This window comes from Petaurus breviceps, unplaced genomic scaffold (genome assembly GCF_028583685.1).
Source record: "Petaurus breviceps papuanus isolate PSGF00001 unplaced genomic scaffold, PetGlider_PUasm1.0 216, whole genome shotgun sequence".
NCBI classification, from domain to species: Eukaryota; Metazoa; Chordata; class Mammalia; order Diprotodontia; family Petauridae; genus Petaurus; species Petaurus breviceps.
In genome coordinates, this window is record NW_027185867.1 from 8,771,544 (window position 1) to 8,787,121 (window position 15,578).

General features: G+C 42.3%; 1 protein-coding gene across 1 annotated transcript in view; it reads left to right on the top strand.

Moving 5' to 3' along the window:
- The first annotated feature begins 260 nt into the window (after positions 1 to 260).
- SLC6A12 (solute carrier family 6 member 12) overlaps positions 261 to 15,578 on the top strand; it is a 38,558-nt gene continuing 23,240 nt past the window's right edge. The window contains exons 1-5 of the mRNA XM_069094367.1: positions 261 to 517; positions 3,875 to 4,009; positions 10,332 to 10,472; positions 11,731 to 11,818; positions 12,277 to 12,409. Of these exons, the coding sequence (XP_068950468.1) occupies positions 304 to 517; positions 3,875 to 4,009; positions 10,332 to 10,472; positions 11,731 to 11,818; positions 12,277 to 12,409 (711 nt within the window). The 5' untranslated portion in view covers positions 261 to 303. The remainder of the gene's footprint in view (positions 518 to 3,874; positions 4,010 to 10,331; positions 10,473 to 11,730; positions 11,819 to 12,276; positions 12,410 to 15,578) is intronic.

Below are 15,578 nucleotides of genomic sequence, written 5' to 3' on the forward strand. Positions count from 1 at the left end.
TTCACTTGGATTCAACAGATATTTATTATAGAATCCCTGGAAGGGACCTTGGAGATGACCTAATCCAACCTACTCATCTTACGATGAGGAAACTGAGGCCCCAGAGAAGGGAAATGACTTACTCAAGGTCACACAGTGAGTCATAAGCAACTCTTATGTGGCAATCATAATCCTAGGTGCTGGAGATACAGATGGAATGGCATAGATCTGTCCTCAAGGAGCTTTAAAACTTGTCTCTTCTCTCTCCTCTCAGGCTTTGTTGCTTCTTCCTCTCTCCTGTTTCCTCAGCAATCTCCTATTGCAATGGATGGGAAAGTGGTGATCCAGGAGGATGGTTCCCCAATGGTTTCCTGGAGCCCTGAAGCAGAGAAGGAGGAGGAAGAAAAGGAGGAGGAGGAGATCGGCGATCGTGGCCAGTGGACTAACAAGATGGAGTTCGTGCTGTCAGTGGCTGGAGAGATCATTGGTCTAGGCAATGTCTGGAGGTTCCCATATCTCTGCTATAAGAACGGAGGTGGTGAGTTCACTGTGAGGTGGGCAAGGGTGAGGGTTGCTGAAAACCCGATGTCCTTCCCTCACAGCTAAGTGACCCTCTGCACCTACCTCATATGTTTGATGCCTCTAGAAAAGTACAAATGGAGATACAGAGCAGGGTCAGAGATTAGGAGGTGGTAACAGTGGTGGGAGGTGACAGAATTTGAGGGCTGGATCAGCAAACCACGCCCAAGAGGAATCCCAAAAGGAATCCATACCTAACAAGTGGTGATCCAATCTTCTCTTGTAGACTTCTAAGTCGGGGCAACTTCTTTTGGGCATCAGCTATTATACCCCCACAGAGTCTTTAGGCTAAACATCCCCATCAAGACCAAATGAGAGTGTGGACAGAGGTCAAAGGGGGATGGAGACTTTCGTGAAGACTTATAAAGCCTTATCGACTTAACACTGAAAGGAACACTGAGGATAGCTAATTTAACATGATGTTTATATATATTACGTTATTATATATTATATAGATAACATATATTTAACATTAAGGAACATTAAGGATTTGGAATCGGAGGCCCTAAAGTTCAAATCCTCTCTTTTTTCTGTTGTTCAGTCATTCTAGTTGTCCTAACTCTCTATAACACTGTTTGGGGTTTCCTTAGCAAAGAAGCTGGAGTGGTTTGCTATTTTCTTCTCCAGCTCATTTTACAGAGGTGGAAACTAAGGCAAACAGGATTGAGTGACTTGTCTATTTTATCCTAGAGGCAGATGAGAAGCTCCTGGAGTTAGTTGAGTAAGGGAATCACATGGTCATATTTGTGCTTAAGGAAAATGACTTTGGCAGCAGTGGATAGGATGGATTGGAGTGTGGAGAGATTTAAGGCAGAGACCAATTAAGACACACTTGCAACAATCAAGAAGGGGTGATGAGGGCTGAACTATGATGGTGGTTACGTGGATAGAGACAAAGGGTTAGGTGTAAGAGAGACGGTAAAGGTAGAAAACAGCAAGATTTGGCAACTGATTGGATATATAGGGAAGAAAGAAATCCAGGAAAATGCCAAGGGTACAAACCATTTATACAAAGAAGGATAGTGGTGCCTCTGACCTCCTGGGTCTTGCAAACCATTTTACATCAAAATGACTTAAATTTCCGTAACCTGATGGTTTTATTAGCATTATGCTGACTAAAATTAGAATGTTTGAAAGAGAGGAAGACTTGGGTGGGGAGGAGGATAGTGATGTTCACTTTGGGACATGAGTGTAAGATGTTTGGGATATCTGGTTTGAATGTTCTATAGGCAATTGATGATGTGATACTGAAGCTCAGGAAAAAGACTGGGGCTGGATGTAGAGGCCTGTGAATCACTTGCATAATGATGATAATTAAATCATGGCTGTTGATGAGTTTACCAATATGTGGAGGGACAAGAAAAGAGGGCCTAGCGCAGACATTTACAATGAGAAAGAAGGTTTGTGTCCCAAGAGGAATGGTGACTTAGTGGAAATACCCAGCAAGACCTGTGGGTTCAAACCTACTTCTGACATTTACTAGTTGAGTGAACCAAGGGAAGTCAGCCAAGCTCTGTGTGCTTCTAATACATTTCCTTAGATTAATCTGCTGCATAAGTCCTAGACATTTTTTTTAATGGTGGTGGGAAGAGTTCCCACACTTGGAGTTGAAGTTGTATCCATTTATGCATTCCAAGTTACTCTAACTTCGACAGACCTTGCCGGAAAGCCCACCATGGTCCATGCCCAAAGGCAGCAGGGGTACAGTGGGAGCAAGCAGGGAGGGACAGTGTTGGCTATTTCACTAAAGGGAGTTTGGTGGGTTATTATTATTTGGAGGGTGGATGGGAAGTGATGAGGGTTAGGGAGTTAACAGGATTACAATGCATAGGATGATGGGGAGCAAGAGGGAGAGGGGGTAAAACGGCCCTATGCAAGGCTCAGCACCCCCACCTGAGCTAGGTGCTGCTCCTTTCCCCTGTACACTGCTGCCTCCGCAAGACCCTCTTCCAACTGGAGGGTGGCCCTCAAATTATGTTCCACAGTCTGTCCGAAGTTAGCTGGACTAGCTGCCTCAGCTACCTCCAAACATCTGTGCAGGCAAATCTCTACAGTTCAAATTCTACTCTAAATGTCCACCTCTAGGGGCTCAGGTCCTTGCTGCTTCTTTGTTTTGTTTTGTTTTGCTTTTGGAGGGGAGTGAAGTCAAGACAATTGGGGTTAAGTGACTTGCCCAAGGTCACACAGCTAGTAAATGTCAAGTTCTAAGGTCCAATTTCAACTCAGGTCCTCCTGCTCCAGGGCTTATTCACTGGGTCACCTAGCTGCCCCTGCTTTCTTTAAAAGTATAAAATTTACAGGTTAACTTGCAGGGAACAAGACAACTGGACAATTGCCTTGGGGTGGAGGAAGGGTGGGAGAGGAGATAGAGACTCTCTTCTACCCTCCTAGGTCTTGCAACCATCTTACATCAAAATGATTGAAATTTCCTTAATCTGGTGGTTTTATTAGCATTATGCTGACTAAAGAATAATTCACCTTTTCTGTGGGAAACAAAAGCAGTGGTCTAAGGGGAGTTATATCCTCATATAGACCAATTCTGGTGCTCAGAATGCTCAGAAATCTCATCCTTTAACAGACGTGGGTCCTGTTCACTCACTTTCAGTGCTTAAGGTTTTTGTAAAATCTCTTCTCAATCCATCTCCCATGTTCGTGACTTACACTGGCTGTATCCCATCCCTGAAATGTACTGCCTCCTTTTGCTTGCCTCTTAGAACACCCAAGGCTAAGTTCAAGAACTATGTACACAGGAAGCCTTTCCTGGTCTTCCCTCTCCCTGAGATGCAATAGCCTTTCCCCCAAATTGTCTTGTATCCATTTTGTAGATACTTTTATATAATTGCATCAGTAGATTATAAACTCCCTGAGGGCAGGGACTGTTTCACTTTTGTCTTTGTATCTCTACTGCCTAGTACATTGTCTTGCACATAGTAAATGATTAATAAATTCTTGTTAATAGATTGATTAATACTTGACTGGTGTTTCTTTGGCCTAGCCTTATGTAGATTGATTGATAACTTGGGTCTATGAGCCTATACCAAATTCCATACCTGCTTGAAGTTCATGGTACTCCAGGATTGCTTCCTAAGAGGACTTCCAAAAAGTACTCTCCAAGGGGACTTCTGTCCAGATTATCAATACAGGAGACAATTGGTGGTATATGTGTAAGGGGGAGGAGGGAGGGGCAAGGGCATAGAGTGGGATGGTGGGAGGGTGTTGTTATACAAGAGAAGAGATACAGGAAGGAGAAAGGGTGAGAAAGAACATCATAGAGGGCAGTGTTGCCTGAGCTCGTGGCTCTTCTCTCCTTCCACAGGTGCCTTCTTTATCCCTTACTCCATCTTCTTCTTCACCTGCGGCATCCCAGTTTTCTTCCTGGAGGTAGCACTGGGTCAGTATACCAGTCAGGGCAGCATAACAGCCTGGAGAAAGATCTGCCCCCTTTTTGAGGGTGAGTACCAGCCTCTCCTGCTACCTCGTTCCTCTTCCTCTCATCTCTTCTTTGGGCTATCTTATGTCCTTTCTTTTTAAGGTTCCCCACTCTCTTCCACCCTTTCCTCCGGCTCACTGCCTCTATACAGGAAGGGATGGATTTACTTACCATCCACCACACATTTAAATGTGGTCCCTGCTCCCCCTCTTCTCACACTCAGCCTAAATGTCTCCCTAGGGCCATGATGGGCCAATCAAAGGAATCTGCAAGAAATCTCACCATCTTCCCTTCCTTAAACTATGCCTGAAGAGTGGGTGGGCTTTTATTTAAGAAAACAAAAATTATTGGTATCATTTGTTTTTACTTCAGTCGCATTTCCAAATATATCTCTTCTTTCTTGTAACAAAGAATAAAAAGAAAGTAGGAGAAAAAAATAATTCAGCAAAACAAGCTAAACCTCCAAGAAGTCTGATAATACATGTACACACATATACACATATATAAATATATGTGCATATGTGTATTTATGTGTATATACCTGCACCTTTGAAAAGGAAGGAGAGAGATGCATGGTTTCCTTTCTTCTCTGGGGTCTTTTTTCTTTCAGAGTGGAGGGGGCCTTTCTCCAGGTGGCAGTTTTGGGGATCTGTTGCCATATTGTCTTGTGAGACATTCTACCCTGCTCTCCTAGCCTTTGTGTGCCCGCCATTGAGACAATGAGAGGTTGAATTAAGGATGTGTAAGATGTCCAGGGTTCAGTGTAAGTCCCAATAGTATTTAGAGTTAGAAAGTAACTCTGGAGTACTTTTCAATAAGCCAACCAGGGCTGGAGAGGTTTAGTGACTTGGCTGGGTCACCCAATTACGAATGGAACAAAGGGGCATTTTAATGACTCTCCATAAATGCAAACATCACTAGTGCCAGGAAATTATTCTCTCTATTGAATGAATGAAAAAGTTTTTCTTAAGTGCCCACTAGGTGCAAATGCTAAGCATTGGAGATAGAGATAGAAAAGTAAGACAGTCTGCTTGCAAGGAGCCCCCATTCTAATGGGGAAGAAGACCACACATACACGGAGCTCCAGAAGTTTTAGCTCAGTTTTAAATGACAGATCATTCTGACTTTCAATAGCCTCAGGAGCTGGGTACTATTGTTATCCCCAATTAACAGAAATTGAGGCAGGCATATGTTAAAGGGCTTATTATACAGCTAGGCCAAATTTGAACTCAGATCTTGACTCCAAATCCAACATCCCCAGATGCCTCAAACATTTTTACAACGTTGTAGAAATTATAGAAGAGAGTGAGAGAAGAATAAGAGAAGCCACCTAATATAGAGGTCTTTTTTTTCCCTTCAAGAAGTGCAATTGAGAAAAAGAACAAAGATAAAGGACAAAAACTAGCAAGGATAGTAGGATCAAATAAAGTCTTCTCAAGTAAGGGGGGAGGGCAGGTAGGTGGCACAGTGGATAGAAGGCTGGCCTTGGAGTCAGGAGGACCTGAGTTCAAATCTGACCTTAGACATTGATTAGCTAGGTGACCTTGGGCAAGTGCCTTAAAGTTGTTTGCTTAATTTTTTTTTATCTGTAAAATGACCTGGAGAAGGAAATGGAAGACCACTCCAGTACCTTTGCCAAGAAAACCCCAAATGGGGTCATGGAGAGTTGGACGTGACCAAAATGGTTTAACAACAATAACAAAAACTAAGGGAAAGACCTGGGTATATTTGTAAGCACCCAGGAAGGAAGGAACTTGTTGATAGGGAGAGAATGAAGGTAGAGAGGGAGAATGGATGATATACTTTTGCTTCTTAAAGATATACTTCCCATCTTTATCCCTCCACACAAACATCTTCAGTAGCCCTTGAAATACTTAGTCTGGCCCTCTCCTCCCTCCCTGCTAAGGCAGACAGGAAAAACCCAGGTGAATACTTCCATCTCATACACTGTTTACAGGGTTGATATCCTGCCAAGGGGCACCAACGTCCATAGTGAGGGTGCAGAGGTACACACCCATGGATGGCCACATGCTCACAGCTTTGCTCACTCCCACTTCCCTCCTCCACCCCCTTTTGCTCTTTCCACACCTCTTTATTTGGTCAAACTGACTGCCTGAGGACAGGATGTTCCTAATGGTGAGCATGTGTCTTCAGGGATGAAAAGATGTTTGTCTATATGTACATGTGTATGCATAGTAATGAAAATCATTTTAGCCTGGGATACCTTAATCTTCCCCATGGACTCATGTTCCCTTCCACCTCCTACACCCTTTTATTCCCCCATGGTCCCAGTTTTCCTCACCTCTCTCTTCTCCCACCTCACTTGAGGAATATCTTGGCTTAAAACTCACCTGGGCCTTCTGCACGTAAATGGTACTTTCATCTTGTTTTTAGCAATAGGCCCCAGCCTCAGCAGACAACCAGAGGTTCAGTTAAAAGCAAGATTCAAGAAAAGTCTTTCTTCTTGAAGAGGGGGAATCCAAGTCAATTGGCAAAGATAGGCAGGGAGTTGAAAATGGGATGGCTTCTTTTCTTTTTCTTTTTTTTACTCTTACTTGTGGAGCACTGAACATTAAACAATCCCTTGAGTTAATGTTCACTCCTGATACCATACTTCAAGTTTCTATTGTGTATACAGAGAGTTCTAATGTCATTTTATTTTTTTTTTCAAATCTAGGGCCTCACATTTATTAGCTATGTGACTATGTAAAATAGTATTAATAATAGTATGTATATATATATAAAAATATATTTAAACATTTGATTTTAAAACTTTGAATTCCAGATTCATTCCCTCCCTCCCTTGTCACCTACCCTTACTGGGAAGATAAGCAGTTCAGTATAGGTTGTACATGTGTAGCTAATGCAAAACAATAACATAGTAGATATATTGTAAAAGACTGACTATATTTCCCTCCCTCCTATCCCACCTCCCACTTGTTCTATTCTCCACTTTGATCCTGTCCCTTTTCAAAAGTGGGTGCTTCCAACTTCCCTCCCCGCCCCAGCCTGCCCTCCATTCCATCATCCCCCTTTTCATCCCCTTCCCCCCTACTCTCCTGTAGGGTGAGATACCCTATTTAGTGTGTATTTCATTCCCTCCCCAAGGCAAATTCAATGAGAATAAGGTTGACCCATTCCCTTTTGCCTTCCTATTCTTCCCCTCCATTGTAACCATTTTCCCTTGCCTCTTCTATATGAGATAGTTTACCCCATTCTGTCTCTCCCCATCTACTCTCATTATATTACTCTCTCACCTCTTAATTCACCTTTTAAGTATCATTCCTTCTTATTAAATTGGTGCTGTGCCCTCTATGTATACCCATAAACATATATACACACATTCACATATGTATTCATATGCCCATATACCCTCATATATTGACATATATATATTTCTATTCCCTTCAACTACTGAGAAAAGTTTCATAAGTTACAATGGTTGTTTTTCCATGTAGGAATGTTAATAGTTCAACTTTGATAAGTTCCTTATGATTTCTTTTCCCTGTTTACCTTCTCATGCTTCTCTTGCTTCTTGTATCTGAATGTCAAATTTTCTATTCAACTCTGGTTTTTTCAGCAAGAATGCTTGAAAGTCCTCTATTCCACTGAATGACCATATTTTCCCCTGAAACATGACACTCAGTTTTGCTGGGTAGGTGACTCTTGGTTTTAATCCCAGCTCCTTTGAACTCTGGAATATCATATTCCAGGCCCTTCGATCCCTCAGTGTAGAAGCTGCCAGATCCTGGGTTATCCTGATTGTGTTTCCACAATATTCAAATTGTTTCTTCCTGGATGCTTGTAATATTCTCTCCTTAATCTGGGAATTCCGGAACCTGGCTATAATATTCCTAGGAGTTTTCTTTTTGGGATCTTTTCAGGAGGTGATTGGTGGATTCTTTCAACCTCTATTTTGCCCTCTGGTTCTAAAACATCAGGGCAGTTTTTTTTGAGAACTTCCTGAAGTATGATTTCTAGGTTCTTACTTTGATCATGGCTTTCAGGTAGTCCAATGATTTTTAAATGATCTCTTCTGGATCTATTTTCCAGGTCAGTGGTTTTTCCCATGAGATAGTTCACATTGCCTTCTATTCTTTCATTTGTTTGGATTTGTTAACAGCATCTTAATTTCTCATAAAGTCATTAGCTTCCATTTGCTCCAATCTAATTCTGAAGCAATGATTTTCCTCATTGAGCTTTTGAGATTGTTTTTCCATCTGGCAAATTCAGCTTTTTAAGGCATTCTTCTCCTCATTGCCTTTTTGAGCCTCTTTTGCCATTTGAGTTAGTCTATTTTTTAAGGTATTATTTTCCTCAGTCAGGCTGTTGATTCTCATTTCGTAATTTTCTTGCATCATTCTCATTTCTCTTCCCAATTTTTCTTCCACTTCTCTTGTGTGCTTCTTAAGGTCCTCTATGGCCTGTAACCAGCTCATATTTTCCTTTGAAGCTTTTGGTGCAGGAGTTCTGACTTCACTATCTTCCTCCTGTTCCATGCTTTGCTCCTTTTTGTCCCCAAAATAGGAGTCTAATATTGGAATCTTCTGTCTGCTTTGTTTCCTTTGCCTGGTCATGTTGCCCCTCAGTCACTTGACCCCTGGGCTTTTTGCCACAGTAGGACTCTGCCACCAGACAGGAGAGCTTTTGTCCCAAACGCTGGGGTTTTCTCAGCTGCTGGAGGTATTAGATGGGTGCCCTCTCTGAGGCCTCTGCAAGCCCTGGCAAGCTGGACACACACTCCAGGATCTCCACCCTAGCCTGCAATCCAGATCCAAGCAGGTTAAAGCAAGAGCGAATAGCCCTCATACTGGTCTCCTGGTCCCCCTACACTCTGCAGGCCAGGAGCTGAAGCTGCCACATGGCACTGGCTGTGCTGGGTGCCTCATGGCTACTCGCCCTGGAGGCAAATGCCAAAGCTCTTCCAACTACTGGGTCCCAAAATCTGCACTGCACTGACCTCTCACTTTGTCCTTTGCATCTATGTGTTGACAAATCTGGAAAAGGCCACAGCTGCTGCTGATCTGGAGTCCCTCCGGCCAGCAGCTGGTCAGACCTGCCCTGGGGCTAAAACCTCCACATCACCTCGACCTGGGCTCCTCTCCCACAGCCCTGTACTGGCTGATTCCTTCCGGCCTACCAGGCTGTCCTCAGTGGGAGGTTAGCTTCTCTGTGCCATTTTGTGGGTTCTGTAGATCCAAAGTTTGTTTAGAGTCCCCTTTTTACATTGATTGGGGAAGGTGGAAGCCGGAACTGCTTGGAGGTCCTGCTTCTACTCCACCATCTTGACTGAATAAGCCCTACAGAGAGTTCTGAAAGGCTTTGGATCTACCATATGAGTTATGATCAGAAGAGATGTCCCAGGTGAGGGAGTCGACTAGTCTCCCTGCAAACTGGGTCTCACTCAAGCCTTCTTCACCTTCTTCTGTGGGAGCAGTGTTCTTCATTTTTATGCTTTGATGCTACAATGGAACCATGGAGGCACTTTATATCCTAAAATTAAACATTGATTGAAACAAATATGATGCTAATATTTACATGGTCTACTTGCATATTTGTTAATCTCACCCGGAGATTGTCAGCATATAATAGTGAATAGAATGCTAGACTTGAACTCAGGAAGGCCTGATTTTGAATGCTGTCTCCAACTTCTGCTTCCCTGAACCTTAATTTTTTCATCTGTAAAATGGGTATAGTATCAGTAATATCTACTTTCACATTCAATATACATGTTAATTATTATTGCTATTTTTGGTTTCATCCTCCCTATGGTCTCCTGAAGTCATATTGTTTATTTGGGACTACGTTCTTAACTTATTGGAGGGCAAGGGCCATGGCAATCTGTGTGATATAATGGAAAGAACATTGGTCTTAGATTCAAGAGACCTGGGTTTGGCTTTATGATTTTTTCTCTCTACATTAATTCCCATTTTTGAGCCTTCATTTCCTCTTTTTTTTTAATATGGAAAATTTTTTTTTGCATAAAATACTAGGTAAAACTGTTTTATGGAAATGTGAGTTGCAGATACTGCATCTATCTGGTTTTTCCAACATCCTGCTATATACATAGATGGGAGACTGTGTTTCTGTACTATTTTTTTCTTTTTGGAGGGGGGAGGGCAGGGTAGTTGGGGTTAAGTGACTCCCCCAAGGTCACACAGCTAGGGTTTTGTGTGTGTGTGTGTGTTAATATCTGAGGCCAGATTTGAACTCAGGTCCTCCTGACTCCAGGGCTGGTCCTCTACTTACTGTACCACCCAGCTGCTCCATGTTTCTGTACTTTCTGACAATGATGGAGATCATTATGTTGTTTTCTCTTTCACCCCAACCCCGTTTCCGGCAGGCATTGGTATTGCTTCTGTGGTCATTGAGGCCTATCTAAATGTCTACTACATCATTATCCTTGCCTGGGCCTTCTTCTACCTGTTCAACTCCTTCACCTCACAGCTACCCTGGACAACTTGCACCAATTTCTGGAACACAGGTATACTTTAGTAGGCCATGTTGGAGAAGGTTGTCTCACTTGGAACTGGGTCTCTGGATCTCAAATGCAGCCTCAATCCTACCACCTATATAATGTGACTAGTGACCTTTACCTTCCTAACCCAGTGTAGAAGGATTAAGTTTGCTGAGGTTTAGAAGCTGAGGGAGTGGGAAGACAACATTTTAGAAGACCAGACTAGAATTATGAATTATGTCAAGGGGTTGGAGAAGTAAATGGTCACAGAATAACGATGTTGGAAGGCGAAGCACAGAGGTCATTCAGTCCAAATTCTAACTGAACAACAATCTTCTCTACTGGGTAAATGAAATTTTCAACATTGTATTTAATTAGCATAATTTTTAGCCATGACAATTTCATATGGAATAAAAGCTTTCATTAGCTTTTGGGGACTATTTTCCATATTAATGAGATTAATTTAATTTAATTAGTGAGATTTCATATGGTTCTCCTATGTCTTCCTATGAAATCTCATTTATTCTAATTAAATAAAATGTTGTTGAAAGTTTCATTCATTTCATTTCTTGAAAATATGCATAGTTAATGAGATTTCCTATGTGTCCAGACTTTAGGGACACCCTGTATACCATCCCCAACAAGGGGTCATCCGACCTCTGTTTGCAGACCTTTGCCTCCTAAAGCAACCCATTCCATTTTTGGACAATTAATAAAATTGTTTTAAAATTTAATTTAAAATTAGTTAAATTTTAATGAATTACAAAGTTTGTTTATTCCCTCCCCAACCTAACTAAGTCTAAATCACCTTTTTGTACCCTGTACCCATTCTAGCTCTGCCTTCTGAAGTCAGGAAGAACAAGTATAAACCCTCTTGCACATGAAAGACCTCCAAATACTTGATGACAATAATGAATCAAGAGGTTCACCAGGACAGGCCCAGGGCAGATCACAGGAGAAGGACAATAATCTCCATAGTCATAATCTAGGGAGCCATTGAATAGATGCTTTAAGAACCTGTGGGCTTGGAGGTTGTTCCTGGGCTGATTTCTGTTGGGGAATATGTGATTGGGGACTTACAGGAGCTACAGCAATGAGGAGAGGTGGGAGGAAATGTTTGTTCTATCTCACCCCTAGCTAAGAGACCTCTGACATTGTTTTCTCTCTCTGGGACTCAGTGTTCCCTTCTATAAAATGGGGTTGGACTAGCCAGTCTCTAAGATCTTTTCCAAGTTTGACTTTATAATTACATAATTAGATCATTTATAATTTTTGTCTTTTGCAGAATATTGTGTGGATTTTCTGAATTGTTCAGGCTCAAGTAGCCCAGAGGCATCCAGCAATAGCACCTCACCTGTCATCGAATTCTGGGAGTAGGTAGTTGGGCCCTTCTCTCCACATGTCAGATGAATCCAGAAGTCTGAGACCTGGGAGATGGAAGAAGGGGAAGGGGGTGCAAGTTCAAGACTTCTTGTGCTTTACTCATGACACATGTTTATACCTTTTCTCTCCCCATACACATTCACAATGAATAGTAGACTCTATCCACTCCAGACCACATAGGCAGGATGGTATAATCAGAAGTTCCAGATGGAACTGAGGAGGCCTGGGTCTCTGATAGTAGCTCACTGTGTTACTTTGGGTGAATCACAAACTGGGCTTTGGCGTTCTCATCCATCAGATGATGGATGGAATGGAAGATCTCTTACATCTCTTAATGCCCAGAATGGCTGTGGGAAGATACCAGAGCTGTGGGGTCTGTCTTAAAAATCAGAGGTCAGGTAGAGAAAGTCACTTTTGCCTTTCCCATTTCTTTTCTCATGGTTTTTAGGAACAGGGTCCTGGGCATCACGACAGGCATCCATGACCTTGGGGCCCTGCGCTGGGAGCTGGCCCTGTGCCTTCTGCTTGCCTGGGTCGTGTGCTATTTCTGCATTTGGAAGGGCATTAAGACTACAGGGAAGGTAAGAAACCCGCTTCTCTGCTCCCTCCTCCCTGCCACTCTTCACTCTCTCTTCTCACATCAGCAGGACATTAAAAAGGATCTCCCTTGGAAACTCTAAAAGGCAGAGAAGAGGATCGATGCCCGTAGGAAATGAAGCTGTTCTCAGAGGATTTTTTAATTTAGACTAACCAAGGCACAGGATAAAGAAATGGCAGCACATTAACTCCTTTGTGAGGAGTTAATATGCAAAATATAATACAAATGACAATAAGAAAATAGGACTTTCCAAAAGCATTCCCCCTTATGTCTTTGTCTTCCTCCCCAACATAAGACAAAGAATTGAGGGAGAAGTGAGAGCTACTTTAGGTCCTGGATCTCCTTATTCCCATGGATAGAGCACTGGGCTTGGACTTAGGAAGTCCTGAGTTCAAATCCAGCCTCAGCTGTGTGAATTAGGGTAAGTCAATTAACCTGTTTGCCTCAGTTTCTTTAACTGTAAAATGGAGCTAATAACAGGGGTTGTTGTGAGGATCCAGTGCAGTGGGAAAAACAGCTGCACCCCACCCCTTTCATCCCCTCAGCCCTTCTGTATTTCCAAAATCCTGAATCAGGGGCAGGATCATCCACATGGGCAAAGCCTTAGGATGGCAGGCCACTAGACAGCCTCCAGAGACTCAGGTCGACAATGCTGCCTCCCTGCCAACCCTGGAAAACTACAGAAAGTGAAAATGCCCTCACAGCTCCCTGGGCATATGCCTGATCTGTGTCTGGGAAAGTCCCAGTCTAATCAGGGGCATCTTGGGAACAGCTGAGTTAGAAAGAAGGCTAATACTGGAGTTGAAAAGCATGCATTGAAGAGTTTGGTGATGGAGTTTCCCTCTGCTTCCCAACTGCTAGAACCTTGCCTTGGCAGCTGTGATACAGAGAATGGGATTCATGGAAATGTGTGAGCGATGTGCAAAATCCCCTGTCCTCAGCACTGTCCAGAAGCCTTTTAAGGTCCTTCAGAATAGGCTTCACCTGCAGAGGACGGGTGGGACGAAGGCCTGCCTGGAGATAAGAATAGCAGGGGAGTCATAATGTTTCTGTGGTGGTAGAGCACTGGAATTAAGTTAAATCAGAAGACATAGATTTGAATTCTGGGATGGCTGCTTGGGATTCCATGAACCTGAACAAGCTTTTCACTGGTCGTGGCCTCAGGCCCATGAAACTTAGAACTGGAGCCCAGGGGGTCTTCACATTTTTTGCAGTAGCAAAGGGCTGCACTATGTAATTTCTCAGGTCTCATCCAGCTCATACTTTGTGATTACTTTTTCAATATTCCACTGAGTATGAGATCTGTAACCTCATCAATGTGAACTTCTCTCTGCTAGTTGTTGAGTTGTGTCTACAGATGAGGAAATTGAGGCAAACAGGGTTAAGTGACTTGCCCAAGGTCACACAGCTAATAAGTGTTTGAGACACTTGAACTCAGGAAGATGAGTCTTCCTGATTCCTGGCATGACGCTCTCTCTATCCACTGCACTACCTAGCTGTCCATTCACTCCACTGGTCTAGCACAGAAACCATCTATACTTCATCCTTTGTGATCTTTGTGTTCTCCCATAAACATCACACAGAGTATCTACCCAGAGTGATGAAGGTCTTCATAAAAAAAACAAAACACAAAAAACAACAACCATATCATGGGTACCATGTTCATCTGTTGTCCCTTACTCTTCTTAGATGGCCATCCCAATGACATTTCCAGTCATTCACTTCCTGAATGATAGCCTTTCTAGCTCTTATTGGATGCAGATCATCATTGAAATGTGCTAAAAACCTATTTATTCCCATGATGTATTTGGGTAACCCACAAGCTTGATTCTTCAGATACTGTGGTATTGCAAGATTTGTCCAAGATTATAGAGAGAAAAAGAAAATTCATTTTAATGGAAGGAAATAATTATTTACTGAGGTGAGAATCATATCAGCTATCTGGGCATGGTTAGGTCATCCATTAAGTAAACATGGTGCAGTGGAAAGAGTTTTGGCTTTAGAGTCATAGGACCTGGGTTCAAGGCTTGCCTCTGATGTTATTACCAATAATAGCTAGCATTTATGTATCACACCTACTGTGTCCTTGGCATTGTGCTAAGCATTTCATAAATATGATCTCATTTGATTCTTATAACAACCCTATGAGATAGGTGCCATTATTTATATTTATATAGGTGCCTATTTAGAGTTGAAGAAACTGAGGCAAACAAGTTAATTGACTCACCCAAGGTCACACAGCTAGTAAGTGCCTGAGGCTGGATTTGAGATCTGGACTTCCTGACTCTAAACCCAGTGCTTTATCCACTGTGCCTCCTAGCTGTGAGACCTTGGACAAGTCACATAAGCTCCCAGGCTTGAGCTTCCTCATCTGTAAAACGAGGGGGCTGAACTACCTGGCATTAAGGTTTGTTCTGGCTTTGTATCTCTGACTGTGTGATTACATTAAACATCATTGAATATGTAAAAATCAACATGAAATCTGGATAAAGGATAACAATACAGCTCCAGAAGTTTCAGCCGGATCTATTTAAAGAAGCCATCAATGCCAAAAGTGCAAAATGAAAAATGGCGAATATATTGACCTTGATGATCACTTTCCAGCAAAAGACTGATCGGGATAAAACAGTTACTATAACTGGAAGACAGAAAGAGTAGAGAAACTTGATGTCCCCCCGCCCAATCCCAAGCAAAGGGATCGATGACAACTTAGAATACAAATTCATTTGTAAAATCCTACCAAGGATGATTGTGGAAAATTACAAGCATGATTGCCTTGTAAAATTAAAAAAAAAAACACCAGGGGTGTAATGAGCACATAGGAACCTTGACATGAAACCTAAATAAGTCACCTCCTTCTAAGAGCATTCACAGATGAAGCTGGCAGGGGGGTCAGCAAACAGACAGAAGATAAACCAGATTTGTCCATGTTTCTATGATGATCTATTTTAAGCACTCACAGGACTGTAACTAGCAATTTTGGCACCCAGGCCAAACTTTACAAAATTCTCTTCTCCCATACAAGCCACATGAAGTATGTCTTTTAAGAAGATAAATTTATCATTTATTTATTTTTAACATTCATTAAAAATCTTTTGAGTTCTGAAGAAATATGCCTTTGAATTCACTTTTCAAGGCAAATCCAGTTGTAA